The sequence below is a fragment of the Echiichthys vipera genome (assembly GCF_963691815.1).
Source record: "Echiichthys vipera genome assembly, chromosome: 4".
Classification (NCBI taxonomy): Eukaryota; Metazoa; Chordata; class Actinopteri; order Perciformes; family Trachinidae; genus Echiichthys; species Echiichthys vipera.
The window spans coordinates 34468792-34488010 of NC_139829.1; the positions used below are offsets into that span (position 1 = coordinate 34468792).

Below are 19219 nucleotides of genomic sequence, written 5' to 3' on the forward strand. Positions count from 1 at the left end.
GAGGCCTCGGGAAGACCCCGGACCAGGTGGAGAGATTAGATCTCCACACTGGCCTGGGAACGCCTCAGGATCCCCCAGTTAGAGCTGGTTAATGTGGCCCGGGAAAGGGAAGTTTGGGGTCCCCTGCTAAAGCTGCTGCCCCCGAGACCCGACCCCGGATAAGCAGTTGAAGATGAGATGAGATATAATACTATCAAAATACAACAACATTTTCGAAAGACAAGGAGCATACGTGCACAAACTACAAGTAAGGATAGAATAAAGTACATTTATCCAAAGTTAATGAATAAAAAAGGAACAGGCTGAAACCCAAGGCTTATTTTTGCTTATATTATACAATCCATTGAGATAAAATAACCCAGAATATCAGCAAAAAAAGAAATGAAATAATAATAATAATACATTAAAAAATCAAATTTATAATCCTTATTTGTTTTACATATAATTGCACATCGTAACATCTTAAATTATTTTCCATTCCAATGCTTTTTTTTAAAACTCCCAAATTTCACTGCGCAGTTCAAATTTGAGGATGTATTTGGACGCACCACGTTGTACCTGAACGCACCACCGCGTCCTTGAACGCACCACCGCGTCCGTTTGAACTTCTGAACCGTCAGATGGCGACATTTTCCCAGAGCTCGGCTTCAGGTGACAACACAATGAACTTTGGGAGGATTTACACGACTTTTCAGAGCAAAACAAGTGCGCTGTGTCCGAAAGAGAGCTTTCTAGAGCTGAGGTGGGTCGGTGGGAAACATTTTAAGCTAGTCTTTTCTTATTTGGGGTTAAAAATAAAGGCTAAAGTTGAGGTAGCTAGCTGTTTTGAAAGTCGGGACCTCGTTTTTCTTCATCCACCTGAACTGTAACAGCCGAAAGACACGGGACTGGGACATTTCTGCCTCTAAAGTGTCAGTTTATTATTATTATTTTTGTTATATTAGACCATGTGTGTTGTAGTTATCGTGCCGTTTTACAGCATTTTCTGGGGACTGTGTGTTGTGGTGAATGGTATCGTGTTGTAATCAGCTTTACCGGGAAACTTGAGTTTACGATTAGAAACAGCATTTTGACAAATCGTCATTGTTTTGTATGGATTTGGAGTGAAAGCCCCAAATCACATCCATGTAGCCCCGCCTCTCTCTCTCTCTGCTGGGCTGACGAAGAGCCACAACACCCGAGAGCTGAGTGAGAGTCAGTCTGACACCAAACACAGAGGAAGACGGAGCACCTCCAGAGAACAGACGGGCACAAGAAGTGGGGGATCCGGGGTGAACTCGTTTCCTGGACTGTGTCAAAAAGAAGAGAGTGGACCGGTGATCTCGCCTCTGCAGGATTTTCTTCTTGTGTTTGTGAGTAAAGACTGTAAACAGGGTTTTCTTCCCTGCTCAGTGGATCCTTCCTTACCCTGGGGAACACTTCCTTTCTGTGATAGCACTATGGGAGCTTTAAGCTGTCAGCAGCCAAGTCCAGTTCCTGCTTTAGAAATGTTTGTGCTGTTAGTTGAATAGTTTATGTCAGAGTAATAACAATGGTTGAACCGGTGGGGTTCTTGGCGGCATGGAAAGCCCAGTTCCCTGAGTCGGATCCCCCTTGCATGGAGCTGAACTCACTGGGGAACATTGAACAAGAGCTGGACAAATGCAAGTCATCGATCAGGCACTTGGAGAAGGAAGTAAACAAGGAGCGCTTTCGGATGATCTACCTGCAGACTCTGCTCGCAAAAGAGAGGAAGTCTTACGATGGGCAGCGATGGGGGTTTAAAAGCACGCCCCGAATCAATGATGGAGACGTGTCCGGTGGCCCTGACAGCCAGAGGTCTCACACAGATGAGGCACCAGTGGAGGAGCAGCAGCAGCAAAGAGGGCCTGGCAAGACATCCAGGTGTAAACCACATCCAGAAGGAGAGGTGGACGATGCGTCCCCGGCCAAACAGAAAGGTGGGGTGTCACCCAGGAGCCAGGAGCCAGAGATTCCTGATTTCCCCACGGGCCCAGGCTCGGTGGCAGCTCTGAGATCCAACTTTGAGCGCATCAGGAGGGCCAACTCTCAAACAGCCGGGGACGGCAGAGGGTTGTCGGTGATGGGCGGCCAGGAGAAACCTTTCTACGTGAACATGGAGTACCATCACGATCGAGGGCTGGTCAAAGTCAACGACAGGGAGGTCTCAGACAAGATCAGCACCCTGGGCAGTCAGGCCATGCAGATGGAGCGCAAGAGGTCCCTGCACTCCCTTCCAGGGAACCTGTCAGCCGCCGCGGGGGACATCAGCAGGGCGGTTCAGAGAGGCAGATCCACCGAGGGGAACTTCGGCTTCAACGGGTCATATGATGACGCTGAGGTCAGCCCACACATCCGTTCCGCTGGGGGGAAGTCTGAGCGGCAGCCAGCAGAGTGTCAGCCTTACACCAGTGTGTATGTTGGGGGAATGATGGCTGACGGGGACACGCGAATCATCCACATTAGAGACCACAGCATAGAGGAGGATGCACACCTCACCTGGCCGAGACGCTCCTACTCTCCCGGCAGCTTTGATGACGTGGGCGGCTACACACCGGACTGCAGCTCCAACGAGAACTTAACATCCAGCGAGGAGGACTTCTCCTCGGGCCAGTCCAGCCATGTGTCTCCCAGCCCCACCACCTATCAGATGTACAGGGAGAAGAGTCGCTCACCCTCCCAGCACTCCCAGCAGTCCTTCGACAGCAGCAGCCCGCCCACACCCTTGACTCAGAAACGCCTGAAGCAGCAGGTGACGGTGTCCGAGGCCTCCATCATCGGGGTCCGTAAGACAGGACAGATCTGGCCCAGCGATGGGGACTCCACCACATCCAGCAGGACCTCTCATGACAACAGTGTTCAAGGAGATCTGGGTAGGTCTGCAAGACACACTCACTGCACAACACAGATGATTCCTCAAGCCGTTCATTTTCAGGATTAAAAACAAAAAGGTATTCTAAAACTATACTATACTATATACTATAAAGCACATCTAGGCCCTGTAATCACTGTCTGAAAGATGTCTGCTCCCTTGGCTGGCCTTGATCCTGAATAAGTCACTGATGTGTAAAAAGGCCTCTTAACATCTTAAAATGTTTTCTGTAGCCAGGATTAATATTCACTTTCATTTTTAAAACACATTTATTGTTGTGTTTTTGCCATTTGAGCTTTAATGTTTGAAGTGGCCTAAAGAAAAAGAGGCCAGGTTTGATTAAATGTATCTTATTGTCCTGTTAATGAGATTTTTATGCATCTCCTCGCAGCCTATATCCATATTGAGTGTGAGCATTATTAACCCATTCCTGTAGAGCAGGATTAGCCCGTTAGCCTGTGCATAAAAACAAAACAGACTATACAAGTTGGGGCCTAAAGCAAGTCAACCTGCCATGATGGGATTTGGATGACAAGATGGACTTTACATAAACTGAATGTCAACAGTAACCCGGTGGTTTTGCCGTTCTTTCAGGAGTGTGTTCTTTACCCTTTGTGAGCAGGCCTGCCCTCTCCTTTTCCTCCCCCTTCTGCTCTTTGCCCGCTGAGTGCTGCAGGACTCTCACAGAGATGCTCTGACTGAGACAGCGGCCGCCCCGGGCTTCCCAGTCGCTCGGCCCTGTCCACCCTGAGTGTTTTTGTGTCAGCGCACATCAGTGTTGTTGTCCTCTGTGCAGAGTAATTAACTTAAAGGGGTTTGTCTAGCGTGATAATTTTAGAGAGGCTCTTTGTTATGGAAGGCGGGTTGGAAAAAAAGCCCAGACAACTCACTCAAAAAAGAGGATAGAGGGGCTTAAAGTGTGTCATGCGGCTTCCAATCAAAACGCCTGCCATCGGTGTTTCCTGTTGTTATGTGTGAACACAATAGGGGAATCACTCATTGAGCACGAGTATTGACATGTTAACAATATAACAATGTTAAGTGGGATAACGAGAGTGGTCCAGGCGACTTGGTAATGCCAAGGACAGAAGGAGAGGCGGGAGGGAGTGTTCCTCTACGAGAACGTTTGTCAAAGTGAACGACACACGAGGACACGAGGATATTGTTGTCGGTTGAGGCCAAAGAGGGATTGGGACACAGAAGGGCATTTTAGGATTGGAGCTGGAAAATTGTCTGCCTCCACCCCCCCCAAAAAAAGTGTTATCCACTGTGGGTCAGATTAAACAGATGAGCAGAATAGTGTGTTGTTATATAAGGTGATCCACTCCAAAGCTCTTTGACACAAAGCATGTGACAAACAGGGAGATAGTCCGTGATATAATCGGCACGGAGCGTAAGCTAGCACGCTGCTGGAGATACTGACATGTCCAAATCCATTCCACTACGCCATTTGTGGCGCGGCACTGCTGACGTACTGTGTTTGCACACTCATAGCTCCTTCTTCTGTTCATTTACAGGAAAAATAACTAAGCAGCTGCACAGAAAAGTTCAGTTTCCGCATCCATGAAAAAGATGAACTTGCTTGAAAAACACTAGATCCTGTTCTCACGTGATGATGTTGAAACTGCACTCCAGAGATTTAGTACTGCACTTCTATACAACTGTGGGTCTTATGGGAGATTTTTAAAAAAGAATAGTCAAAATTGATGCAGCAGCGGCACGATATCCTGACTTCTAGTCCAAAAAAACGCTGGATCCCACTCGTCTGGATGCCCACGCCCCCAGTTTTCAATGCAGGTTTTCTCATGAATTTGTATTCTCCAAGCCCGAGCTGATTACCCCAACGACATCACTTTAACATCCTCAGGTGATTTTCTCAGACTCGACAAAGCTCCTCTAATTCATAACTCAGAGTCCACTTTCTTTCCAGATCTTTAACCAAATCTCACAGAGCTCGCTAGAGTTCGGTTCACATTCGACCCAAATACAGGAAGTTAAACAAAAAACACAACACACAAAGCTAGATTATGGACCCCCAGTTGCCGTACGACACGAACATATACACCTGCAATCATCAACATTTTGTCTTTAGTGCTCCTGTGGATTTTTTTGCATGCGTGCTCTTACGCAGAGCTGCCTTGTGTTCTTTTCATTAGCATATTCTGATTGCTGTATGATGGATTCAAGGTTAATGCCTAATCTCAGCGATCTCGCAAGACTGCCGAAAATCTTGGAGTACCATCCGGACATGACAATACACAATTAACCATTTTGACCATTTGTTTACAATGTTTGGTGGAAACGAACCAAAACCCATGTTTTCAGGTGGCCCAGAGTTCTCCAAACCAACTGATGAGACACTTCAGGGGTTTGATGAAAGCGGACCAATCTGCTCAGGTGTAAAGCACATGATAAAGTCTGATAAGAAAATAACTCAAGGTCTACTTATTAGCTTTTTCCAAAATCTTCACCTCTCAGTTGTCATGGAGATATACTGTAGACCAGTGGTGTCAAACTCAAATTCACAGTGGGCCAAATTTAAAAACTGGGACAAAGTGCGGGCCAAACTCAATATGTACAAAAAAATAAATAAGATTGCAAATGTGCATGTGTTCCTTCTCTCCAGATGTGTAACGTTGAACCTTTCCAGTGCAGCTCCTTGTTCTTGTCGTGGTGTTTCTTCTGTTTGGTTCTTTGGTCACAGCCACGGTGACAAACAGCTCTTTACCTTCACACACAGATCATCTGCTGAAAGCTCCTGTCCTCCATCTTTCTTTGGGTCGTTTTTGGGGAGGGGTGGATTCAGTGTGTCTGCAGAGACTGGTAGCATGGATGCTCACGTTTGTTAACAGAAAAGTAGACGTGTATGTGCTTTATACTTTATACCTTGATATGATCTTGTGGGCCAAATATAATTTCACCGGGGGCCAGATTTGGCCCACGGGCCTGAGTTTGACACCCCTGCCGTAGACTATATGTTGTGGTTAAAGCTCTGGAAAAAAGTGGACTTTGACTTATGAATGTATCTGTTTGTCAAGCTACTATTCCTATGAAGTTCCACGCCCATTACACAGCTATTTTCACAGGCTGAGTAGTCCACCCTGTGACCAGTAAACTGCCATATTAAGTGTTAAATCGGTTGGAGTTCCCCTGTTAATGTACCCTGACTGTCCTGTTTACACCCTCTGTTTGAAAGCACCACGCCATGCAGAGCCCGAGGTACAGCTTTTGTCCAGAGGAGGCTTGTTGCTGACATAATGGCACAGCTGCCTCATGTGGACCTTGCTTTGTGGATTACCCGAAGTCTGGATTTATGTTCTGATGTTGTAATAACATTACTGTGCACGTTGCTGGATTAGGCCTCAGGCAGGAAGCCGCTTTGAGGCTGAAGTTTGTGCAATAAACTGCTCTTTGTTGTGGTTAGTGACTTTAAGGGAGCAGTTGGAAAGTTTTTTTGGTGTATTTATCAAATCTATTAAAGGAGCCTAATAAAGCTAACTTCGTGAAGATGCCTTGTGCTCCAGTTAGCGGAGTATTGTGTAACTATAAGACAAGACTTCATAAACTGTACAGTGTCAGTGGTTCTACCCAAATGAAGACTGTAAGATCTGGTGTGTGTGTGTTCATGTTCTGCAGCCTGTCATGGAACATGTGAACGCTGCTGCAGACAGAGTTGACGTCCCCGCTGCTGTTGTGTGAGTGTTTTTGTCTGGCATGGTGGCCTGGGAAAAAATGACTTAGCATTAGAAACACCTACTAACACAAACTCATACTTGTCCTGCCGCTGCTCAGCTGCATCGCTGCGTGACATCTTCGTGAAACGGCCAGTGTAAAATTGACACTCTCAGGGGACTTTTTTCTATGAATAGAAGAATAAGTGTTGTCTCCTGGTCTCCTGGTTTCTGGTTATCTAGGCCAGTTGTCAAACATAGCTGCGAATAGAGCTGCTGATTAGCTGTGGGCCTTTAAGGAGGCCAACTCTCTGATGGGTCTATTTTGCCATAATTAATTATCATCATGACATTGACATGCCAGTGGCCACCGCGTTTCTGAAAGGGTCTGAGTGAGTAGACTGTCTCATGGTTAATGTATTACAGTGAGGTGGCATAGAGGACGAGGTCGGCCAAAAGGGAAATAATAAATCTCACCACTAGTTTAATCATAGTCCCTCATCAATCAGTCAACCAATCAGGATTTTGTCTTTTAGGAGGCATTTACCAGAAGTCAGGACCTGGCCCTGTTTCTGTAGACAGACAGGTCTGTCTGTCATGCTGTGACATTAATAGAAAGTGTCTGCCTGAAAAGGTGATGAAGGCTGTCTGACTGTCTTGGCCTCGGTCCAGAGATTGGCACTACTTGCTGCCTCAGCAGGAGTCACACCGGTGCTGGTCTACCCTCCCGGTTAATTGCAGACTCATGAATATTTGAGGTTCCTCTAGGATAAGCCCAGACAGGCCTATCATTGTACCTGAATATTATCATCTGAGGTTTGGTGGTCAAGAAAGCTAAAGAATTCAGCCTCTCCCTTTCCTCCAGTAAATGTAAGCCTACAAGAGGAAGTGCTGGCAGCTCTAAAGGGAAGTCAAGTTTGTGTGTGTATGTGTGTGTATATAAGACACCTGTTCTTCTGTGCAGTGTACTGGGTAAAGTGGTCAAAAGCTGGCAGGCCATCAGTACACCAGGCCAGGCATTGCCAGCTGCTCTCTTAGTAAAAGCCATGAATAGTCTTTTTGTTCCTCCCTATCAGAAAACACTTGTTTAAAAACTATGCAAGACTGTTCACACACACATTATCCTTTTAGCTCCTCTATTGACAAACTAACATACACGTTTCCATAGATGAACCTTTTATAGCAGAACAATCTTTGGCATGTTTATGAGCCCGAGGGCCTCCCCCGGCTCAGTGATCCTCCCTCGTGCTCGGCCTCAGCCCTATGGTCCTGCAGTCTCAGCTCCCCTCCCTGGTCCCTCTCAAAGGGCCCTCTGTGCTGCTGGCTGGCAGGCCAAGTGTTTATGGAATGTCTCAGCTGCTTGTGGGGTGTGGGGGGAAACGGCTAATGAAATGTTAAGTGTTGTATGAGTTCACCTCTCTCACCACGGGCTGACCCGTGAAGCTTTTTGTGTCAGTGGTCAGAGTTGGTTCAAGACTAAATGTTGATACAGCCTGACAAAAAAAAAGTTAACGGTACCATATTGTAAAAAGTGAGATGTATTTTTAAAAATATATAATAAAGCAGGTCTAGGTGCTATATATAAATACAGTGAAAGTATCAAAATGCTCAATCCAAAGAGATTTAGGTTCACACCCCGTATTCAAAAATTGTTCCTTTAAACTATACTAAAATGCTGCTGTTTCAGTGCTGTTACAGTCATTCCCCGGCTGCAATGACAGTGCAGCGATGCAGAGAGCCCAGATGCGAAAGACCTAGATATGCTGACCAATCGGAGCAGAGTGGGCTTTTTTTAGGAGGGGGACTTAAAGCTGGGGAGGTAGAATGCAAAAAAACACCAGAATTTGAAGTAGAGTGAGGGCCAATCCACACAGAGACATGTTTTCCTTGTATCGTTTTTGCCGACCATCCACACGCAGCCGGCGTTATTGGAGCCTGTGTTACGGTATCTTTTGAAACCGGGTCCCAGAGTGGGAAGATTTGAAAACGCCCCCCATAGTGTTGTCCTCTGGAATCCTCCACCTCCGGCTTCTAACCCCCGCGGCGTCACACAACAACAACAACAGTGCTGCTGCGTGAGAGGAGAGAGACGGACCCATAGACTGTTTACTGAACTGGACTCTGAGCCACATGCATGGGAATGAATTAGGCCGACTACATATTTCTTCCCTCTCCCTGATGCTTTGAATAAGTCTCCAAATTGGTCGCTAGTCGCTTTTTATAAATGAAGTTGCTAAAAAGGTCTGTAAAGTTGAATCTAGTGAGAAAGTGACCGCCTGTGAGTGCTGCTCAGTCGCTTCTTCCTGATACTGTTACATAGCGGCATTTCTCTGAAGATTCCTATCCTGTTTTCTTTACAAGCTTGTGAACCTTTAAATCTTTGAGTCTCCATGCTGTGATTTGAAACTCTCACTAAACATTACGTAACATTAAGTAGCCGCAGCCCTGAGATTTAAGCTACATTTAGCAGAAGCAACATTTTCTCCCCATCTCCGAAAAGCATTGCCGATATTGACACGTTTTGTTCTTTTTTATACAACCTGTGGTTTTATTGTGTTCGTCAGACTCTCTTTAGACTCAGACAGTAGCGTCTCATAGATAAAGACAAAATGTTACAAAGAGTTTTAAAGCCTTTTAAACCGTAGCCAAAGGCTCACAGATCGGAGCGCACGGATGCAGCCGGCAGCCGCTCCAGGACCAATAAACATGGTGCTAAATGTTGATTGTAATGCTGATAATGATAACTAAATTATAACGGCCGTCAGACATTGCTGTAATGTAGGAACAGGCTTTTCCCCCCCAGTAAGAGCCCGTGCACTGTTAGCTTTAACCAACTTGTTAAATGCAAACGTGCTGTAAAACCTGTGTTGCCGGGCAGATTAGGACTGAGCCGATGACCTTAAAGCACATCAGGTGTGGTCTGTTCACTAATATTTAATTCTATTCAAGCATGCAAATTAATATTTGATCATAAGTGGAGGTCACTGTGATGAGGCTGATCCAATTCAATGTGTTCATCGTCTGCGAATACAAGCAATGTCAGCAGTTGAGCTCACTAAAAAAACAACTACATAAACATGAGGCACGAGATAAAGACTGGCCAGGCTCTAGTTTGAATTATGAGTTTTTAAAAACAAGTCAAATCAGATAAATCCCCCATAAAATAACCCAATAGGACTAAATAGCTACTGTACCATTTAACACACGCAGTTATTCCCGTCTGCCTCAACGAAGCTAATCTGTGTGTAGCCAGTGCGTACACGTGCTTCATTGTCTGTTTATTTTAACAGACTGGAACCATTATTGGGCTTTGATTTTCTCTGTTATGCAGCACATTACAAGCAGTAGTCTGACCACCCTGAGCTATTTCAACACACACTGATTAGTAGGTGTGCTGGGCTGGGCGGCCCACTTCTGACCTACACTGCTCAATGACTGGCACTAATTTTAGGCTGCCCTACAGCACATCAGAGACGACTGCTGGTGGGCCTCGCTGCCTCCACCACCACTGTGGTTTAAAGAGCCCTCTAATGCAGCGGACGCTTCAGACGGCCCGGGAAGTGATGATGATCTGTCAGCTGACATTTTTCTATAGTCTGCCAAAACACACAGCCATTGTCTGCATTTCTCACAACAGATGCCCCAGTTACACTATGGGGTTAAAGGGACGCTCCACCAATTTTACACGTCAAAGTCAGTTAAGTACTCACAGAGAGTACCACACAGCCCGTGGAGACCGTTGTTTAACGTGTTCTGTTGCTTTGGAGGAGTTTGTCAAGTCTGAGAAATCCACAGTTACCAACATGATGTCACTTGAGAAATTAAGTCGAGTGACATCATGTGAGTAATGGTGGACTTTGGCGACTACAAATGTTCTGCCATGGCTCTGGGGATGGCAATGTCTTGTTGGTTGGTTGGTTGGATGGACTCTCCATTACTTTGGTCCAGATTTAAATATCTTAACAACTGTTAAATGGATTGCCATGACGTTTTGTACGGACATTAATGGTCCTACAGACTTTGGTTTTCAGGTGTTGATGAATTGTTTGACTTTTCATCTGGTACCGTCATCAGGGTAAATTTTCGACTTTGGTGTATGATCAAATACCAAAGACACTGTGCTGTATAAAATATGGACATTTAGTCTTCATGACATCACCCATAGGCAGGGCTGTGAACTAGCGGTCGCTACTCGCCCAATGCGTCGCACTGAAATAGCTCCCCCGACGTCACCGCTGTAGAAAACTGTAATTAAATTAATAATATAAAAATGTATTTCCTCTTTTCTAAGCCTTTATTGCTATATAATACCGTTCTCTCAATGAAAAGTACTGAAACAGATGTTTATGCAACAAAGGATATGGTGTGGATGGAGCTGAGGCGGGCTGAATGAAGTACAACCTATCACGTAATGCGCCCACGCTCTTTATTTTGCAGAACTTTAAGCTTTAATTTAATGTATTTATAACAGGTGAGTTATACAAAATGTCACCCTTGTACAGTTGTCATGAACTGGGAATTATCTATAAAGAACAAAATCAGTTATTTCTGCTGTAAAGTCTGCACTTTAACATTGAGGTCTATGGTCTACGCTTGTGGAGCCAGCCTCAAATGACCATTTGAGGAACTGCAGGTTTTGGCACTTTAACATTGTCTTCCTCTTTTTGCCAAGGAAGTTGCCGCTTGCCAGATACAGGCAAAACGAATGATATATCCTTCAGCTTCAGCTGTACTTCTCGTTTAGTACTAATACGCAAATGTTAGCATGCTAAGAGGCTAAACTAAGACATCAGCACGTTAGCATTGCCATTTTGAGAATGCTAGCATTTAGGTTAAAACACCGCAGTACCTAAAAACAGCCTCTCAGAACTGCATAGAAACATAGCTTCAGACTCTCAACAGGAAGCCTTCTTTACAACAGTATTACTCCGGCTGGGGCCCTTCTGTGTGGAGTTTGCATGTTGTCCCCGTGTCTGCGTGGGTTTTCTCCGGGTTCTCCGGTTTCCTCCCACAGTCCAAAGACGTGCAGGTGTTGGGTTCATTGATGACTCTAAATCACCCGTAGGTGTGAATGGTTGTCTGTCTCTGTTTGTCTCTATGTGTCCTGTGATAGACTGGCGTCCTGTCCAGGGTGGACCCCGCCTCACACCCGATCTCAGCTGGGATCGGCTCCAGCCCCCCCGCGACCCCGACAGGGACAAGCGGTTGAAGATGAATGAATAAATGAATTACGGGAAATATAGGGTCCATGAACTTGACCCAGGATATCCTAGCTTCTGTTACATTATTATTTATTTGATTTATTTTTTTTAATCTGCCCTTTGCAAGTCTTTACGGAAGTCCAAAATGTTCAATGCCTCTAACAGTTGCTCACTATTAAAAATAATGTGATGATGACAGGATTTGAGGTCAGCTCAGTGACGGACAGAGAGCCCCTCCTCAGCAGACTCAAGTAGACTCTTTGTCGACTGGAGACCTACAGTATATGTCACCAAAGATTCACTGTGAAGTGCATTGCATATAAATCCATCGAGATTTTTCCACTTGTCGTGAAGTGTGGAAAACTACCAGTGTCTGAAGAGCCATCACCTTCAGCCAGTTCCCCTCCCTGCCACTGCTGTTTCCCCAGTGACCGCACAGTCTGCAGGAGAATCCATTTGCTGGAGCCATAAAGTGGCGCTAAGCTTTTAACAACATCTCACATTGGCATCTTCTGCTGCAACCTTTCTCTCCAGATCTATACAAGCATCAGAGAGGCGACAGAAAGGCTGTCCTTCATTGTATCTTTTTTGCTCTGTGGTGAATAATAGATGTTTAAATCTCTTTCTAAGCTGGATCGATCAACACAATCTCTACGGGGTGTTTGTTTCTGGGAGCATGCAATCTGAATTCTGTCCATCAGCCGACTGATCTTTGTGCGGATGGTCAATACGTTCTCAGCGGGGAACAACAAGTGGGCTCTGATTCTCTCCTAATGTCAGCATTACAAGCGAGAGTCTGTCCCCCCCTGAGCTATTTAAACACACTGATCAGCGATCGGTCAATGTGCCGGGCTGGGCAGCACTGTGCCTCTTCCCACTGGTGAAATGGAGAATTATGGATGCTGCTATTCTAGTTCCAGCTCTTTCTGGGACAAATCAATAAACAACTTTGCGGTTTGACTTTTATTTTTGTGATTTGTTCCCGTCAGTCGAATAGAATTGATATTTTATCAGTGGTTCTTTTAACAGAAGTGAAATGGAGGTCCAGATTAGATCCACAGCCTGTTTATCTGATCGTAACTTTCCACTTTGTGTTGTTTCCAGGACCAATCCGGCTGTTAAGACGTTATGAACACCCTTTCAAAATATGATTTCTGGGTCCACGCCCTTCCGAGCTTCGTGTTTCTACAACGCTGCAGTGCCGTGTTCCCCGTTGTTTGATCAGATCTGAGCTTTAAAAAACACAACGTAATTGTCATTTTACCTCTTTCTTGTCAATGAAAAAGGGGTCTAACTGATGAAAGAGGTGATTGTAATTTATCACGTTCGGCCATCGGAACGCTTCGACCCGGATATCTTATTTTGAAAGGGTGTTACGTCCGACTTAACGGCCTGATAGCGAGCTCTTTCTTCCCCATATTTCACATCAATGTCCTGCTATGAAGTGCATTTGTGTCCTCGCCACGTGATGATGGCAATCATTTGGAAACCAAACACAAGCTTTCATTCATTCATTCATTCATCTTCAACCGCTTGTCCCTGTTGGGGTCGCAGGGGGCTGGAGCTGATCCCAGCTGACATTGGGCGTGAGGCGGGGTCCACCCTGGACAGGACGCCAGTCTATCACAGGACACATAGAGACGAACAGAGACAGACAACCATTCACACCTACGGGTGATTTAGAGTCATCAATGAACCGAACACCTGCACGTCTTTGGACTGTGGGAGGAAACCGGAGAACCCGGAGAAAACCCACGCAGACACGGGGAGAACATGCAAACTCCACACAGAAGGGCCCCAGCCAGGGTTCGAACCAGAAACCCTCTCGCTGTGAGGTGACAGTGCTAACCACCATACCGCCATGTCGCCCCATAAAAAAAAGAATATTTGCCAAAGCATCCCAAAGGGAAAGTTCCCTCTTCTTTCGATACTGTGTGAGCTCCTGATTATTCCTGTGATGGTGAATCTCTGATGCTGTGTCTCTGCTGCACATCTGTCGCTCTCTGCCTGTTTACCGTAGTTCATCTCTATGGATTAGGATTAGGGCTTTGGATGTGTCTTTGCTTTGTCATCAATAGGACCCCGACCGTGTCCCTTGTGTTAAACTGCTGTGTTTGTCTCGGGAGCATGGCTTTTGTTTGCATGCTGGAGGAAGGAAAGGTGTATCACGGTGATTGATGACTCTCCAGAAGGAGACGTTTGGAGTTAGGTGCCAGTTGTTTGTTTGGCCAAGTCCTTAAATATCCCTGGGGTCTATTTGTAGTCAGGGTGTTTTCCGCGTGGTAGTGTGGGAAAAGCAAAGTTGCTGTATATTGTGCATTAAAAAGGCGATTTCAAGCATAATAGTGCTTTTTTTTGGGATGATTTCTTATAATCTGACATGTTTAAGACCATGACTTGTGGGAATTCAGTCCAAATTAAATTCTTGAAAAACACAGAATTACCGAGTTCGGAGAGAGTGCAAAACAAAATCAGCTCCTCTCTGATCCACGGCTCCACTCGGCTCACAACTACAGCTGTCGGGCTCAGCAGTCTTATGTAATGTCATTAGAATGTATTTATTACAGCTCTATTGCACAGTTGAAACCATTTTAAGCTACGGCAGGTTGGGCGTGGGGCAGAGGACACATGCTGTAGAACTAAAGGTTTGCTCCGTAATGATCTCTTTTCAGCAGACACAAGAACAAAACGTGACTCTTTCGCTATGACCTCTGATGTGTAGCTTCTAATATCAACGCTGTGTTATGGAGCATTATTTCCACTCTGACACATCAGCCGAGCCAACAGCCAAATCCAGTTTATGACAGATATACCTGTATCAGCATGTGTTGGTCGATATGTTATATACAGTTGGCGCCAATGAAATTATTTCCAAAGGTATTTGTGATTGAAGTGAAAGGCTGTAGCTACCATCGAGGACTTTGAGGTCATGTCCTCTGTAATCTTCTTTGAATATGGGGTGTTTTCAATAATAGAGTTTACATTCTGCTTTTACAAGCATATTTCATGTGTTTTAGACAGAATCTTCTTCAAGTTTGACTTCATCCAGAATTACTGTACATACCTATCATCATAGAAATGGGTTTAAAGCAGCCTTTCAGACCATATTAGGATATCAATTTTATGGATGTTCGATATTGGCTTTTCTGCCGATATCCGATATTCCGATATTGTCCAACCCTTAGCAGCCTTTTTACACCAAAATTCATCACATATCACCTATTATGGAATTAACACATTATGCCTAATTGTATTGTGATGCCCCACTGGATGCAGACATAAATGCAACACGGCTTTTCAAATGTAAACACAGTCTGTACAAAATAAGTTATTGAAAAAAGTGCCATTCATTTATTTGTTTGTGTTTTTAGAGAGAATATTTTGCCTCAAACAAAACTACAGACATTATCAAAACAAGGAAGATGCATATCTTCAGTCCAGAGTAGTAAACAAACATAGTTTTCTTTTCCCAGACTGAGGAACGACTGAGCCGTAACTTGGCAAATAATACAATCAATAAATTAGCAGTCAAGCTCAACATGTTAACCTGTATTGGATCTCATGGATACAGCACCAGAAATTAGCTTCTCGACGTGACGGTAAACAACGCTGTACAGTTCGGATAAGCACTGGTCTGAGAAATACTTCGACTGGGCACGAGATAACGGGGCTCGAGGAACTCCACACGTTTGGTGAATCCGGCATCCTGAACGATAGAAAAAGGTTTGTTTCTGGTGTCGGCTGTTGCTTCTTTTCATCACTGTGCTGCACAGATGTAGCGTTTAACTCCGCATGATTGTTCTTGAGGTGGGTGATCAAATGTGATGTATTAAAGGAAGACGCCTTGTTTCCTCCTCTCATAACTAACGCCTTGCAGTCATTGCAAAGCGCACATTTACTGTTAATAGGTGACACTTGGAAATACTTCCAAACCACGGACATCTCATGCACCGGGCGAGCTGAAGCTTGTTGGCCACGGTTAGCAACCTACGAATGAAGCGTGTTGTTGTTGTTATACGTCATCAAGCACGCGCCTGTAAACGGCCCGTGTTGCATTCAGGTACACTCGGAAATGCTGAAGCCTACAGAACTAACATCGGTTGTAAAAACCCGATACCGATAATTCCCGATATTACATTTTTAACTCAATATCGTCCGATAATATCGGTGGGCCGATATTATCGGACATCCCTAATCAATTAGTTTTTTTTGTATTTTGTTGTTTTTGATTGTTTGTTTTATTCAACAATCTGCACTTATGATGATACAGTGTTGTGTATGTGCACTGTTCCTCTTTAATGTATAATACATCCCCGTATCTCTCTCCAGCAACCCCCTCCCTGCTCATAAGAATAAACAAGGATAAATAAATAACATTAATAATAATAATCATAATAATTGAATAGAATACATCAATATAAATAATAGAATAGTTGTACGACTAAAATATCAATCTATGATCTTTTAAATGTTCCAAAAATGTACCAGAGTTTGGTGGATGGTTAGACTCAAATAGAGTTTGTATAGGTTAGATATTTAAAAAATAATCGGCTTTAAATTGACGTGTGTACCTCCTGTAGCAGGAACTACCACAGAGGTGGTTTTGAGTATTTTACCAGGTTTTCGTGTCTGTCTGCGGACAGATTTTGTCACTGGGTCCCAACCGTGCAAGTTTTAGTAAAAACTTTACAGGCGTGTTGAGATTAAAATAACCTAGATCAAAGATGGGTGTGGTCTGAGCAAGGGAGTAGGGAAGGGGCCACCCCCGCAGTGTACGACCCTCACCTGATTTGGTAATAGCATCCCAACTTTGCAAGACACAGTCACAAAACTTTACAGGTGTGTCGCTGAGTTCAAGATGAAGGTCAAAGTTAAAAATGGGTGTGATCAAGCAAGGGGAGTGAGGTGGGGTAGGGGGTTGGTAAGTAAAAGGGGCCATTGTCCTCCACTTTCGACCCCTGGCCCGATTTGGCGTCATGGCTGGTGTGATCCCATCACAAGATGGTCTCTAGTTTAGAGTTGTGGTCGGCGGCGGCTGGTGGCTGAGTGGTTAGAGCAGTCGCCCCATGTAAAGAGGCTGAAAGTCCTCGAGGCAGCGGCCGTGGGTTTGACTCCGACCTGCGGCCCTTTGCTGCGTGACTCCCCCTCTCTCTCTCACCCCATTTCCTAACTGTCCTATCAAACAAAGGCTCGAAAAACTGGTTATCACTAATTTTCAGATCTGTAACGTGTAAGTAGATCTTTTAAAATCTAAAACATCAACATTGTAACAGCCCGTATACATCGTTCTCTACTGTGTCACAACTGTTGAGACTTTAAAAGTGCAATCTGATTCTGTTCTTGGGTTTTGTTTGTTCACCTCTTGTTAAAAAAAGGTTACAAACAGTTTCGCAATCAGGGCAAACAAAGGACACGGGGACAGGTTAGATATAAACAAGCAGGATGGAGGAAAAAGCAGGAAGAACCGGGTCTGGGATGTCTGAAAGAGCGGTGCCTTTAACTGTAAAAGTTCATCAGAGTTAGCAGGAATGTTAATATGTTAGCCGTGACCGATAGCTCAATGTGTGTATTTGGAGCGAGAGCGAGAGAGCTGTTTGTGAAAAGATGACCTTGGTGCAGAAAGCCTGCTTCCTCTCTGGAGCAGATGAATGGCTGAATTTTCCGGACAGACCTGCCGAGACACTTCCTCAGTAGCGGGACCTTGTGATCGCTAGAGCACCCGTGCTAACAGGGGGAACAATTTTGATGTGCACTTCTTTTTTTTCTCACACTTACTCACGGCCATGTGCATTTACAAATGTCCCCGTAAAAGATACAAATGGCCTCGTGTTAATTAAAGAACAACACATTTGTAAATCCTCCTCTTGTTTTGTAGTGTTTTTCTAAGCTCGGGCTGTTTCTTTTTCCTGGAAGGAGATAGTTTGTGGGTCCGAGGCCGCTGCCCGAGAGAGGATGTGTTATTCATCCAGCAGCGGGGCTGATGTATAATCTCCCTGGAACACAGAGTGGCCTTTCACATGGACTTCCCCTGTGCTCGGACGCTGTTTGGTTTGCAGTCGTCTCTTCCTCATGCAGTCAACACAGCTCTCTGCCCCGTGTGCTCGGCCCAGTGTGTTTGTTTGAGGCCTTTGTCGCGGCCTCTGCGGATGTCGTCCCGTCAGCCCGCGTGTCTTCCCAGGCTCCTCCAGGGTGACTCGTCTTTATCCTCCCCCAGTTTCCGGAATCCTCTCCTTCCTGTTTTCAAAGTGAGGCGAACCAGTTTTGCAGCCTCTTTTTAACATACCTCACTCGCTAGACATGTCTGCCTTATTTTTTATCGCCGCCGTCGGAGCTGTCTACCCTGCATCTGCCCATCCTTTGCCGACGATAATGATGATAAATGCTGGTGAGTCAGGGGGTGGTTGACAGTAATTACAGGATGCAGAGCCTGTGCTGATCCTCATCTTCTGGCTGTCCTAAAAAGTCTGAAATCACAGGGATGATGAGTACAACATCTATTTCTGACTTGTTACACTTGTTTCTGGCACATGCTCTCAGCACGGTGCAAGACGTGGGTTTCTACCACACAATGAACATCTTTGCTGCCCATTTTTCTTATTTTCCCGACCAACTGTGCTGCTTACAGACACACAGAGTGAATATTATACCCGCGTACAGCAGCACCATTCAGATTCCCTCTGACACTATACAACAACAAGGCTGGCATGAGCGGAGCACGTGTGTTGCTCCTGCAGTTTCCCAGGCTTATCCACTTGGCTGGCACGAGCCCTCGGTGTCTGGCACAGGCCGTGTGGTAGATTTGCGGAGGTCACAGGTTTGGGAAGGTTAAAAGAGGATTTGATAGAAAGACAAATGGCGGTACAAGACTGCACGCTGCTCGGTGTGTGTCAGCTTTTGGTTGATGTGTGTGTCCTTTTTCAATATGAGAAGAATTTTATTTTGTTTTATTTTAGGCTTAATATACAGGCGATGGACAAAATAACAGCAACAACTAACAACTAACAATTTAATGCTGTCAGTGATCATGAAAGATAATCGAGATAAGGCGATTATTGTGCCGCATTCTAGTTATTTAGTATTTTTATAAGATTTATTTAAACGTATATATATTTATATGTTATTTATTCACTTGTCTCATTTTATTTAGATGTATATTATCAAAGAAAACCCACTATTAGAAAGATTTAAAAGTTCAATAAAGTTAAATAAATGCAAAATGGTGTTAAGTCACAGCGATCTCAATATTGACCAGAATAATTGTGATTATGATTTTTGACATAATGGAGCAGCCCTGTTATAGAGAGCAGCTTTGTTATACTTTATCAATTGATAAAACACAAGATCACTCAATATCAACTGAAATAATGAAGGTATTAATAATGGATTTCACCATATTTCTATAATTTCCTTATTAGCTTTGTTATTATATTGGAATCCAAACAGAAAAAGATGTTTCAGCTCGCAGTATTTCCCAT

At 44.7% G+C, this 19219-nt stretch overlaps 1 protein-coding gene across 1 annotated transcript in view; it reads left to right on the forward strand.

Moving 5' to 3' along the window:
• The first annotated feature begins 718 nt into the window (after positions 1 to 718).
• LOC310945651 (breakpoint cluster region protein-like) overlaps positions 719 to 19219 on the forward strand; it is a 39610-nt gene continuing 21109 nt past the window's right edge. Inside the window, exon 1 of the mRNA XM_083911807.1 lies at positions 719 to 2873. Coding sequence (XP_083767933.1) covers positions 1532 to 2873 — 1342 coding nt within the window. The 5' untranslated portion in view covers positions 719 to 1531. The remainder of the gene's footprint in view (positions 2874 to 19219) is intronic.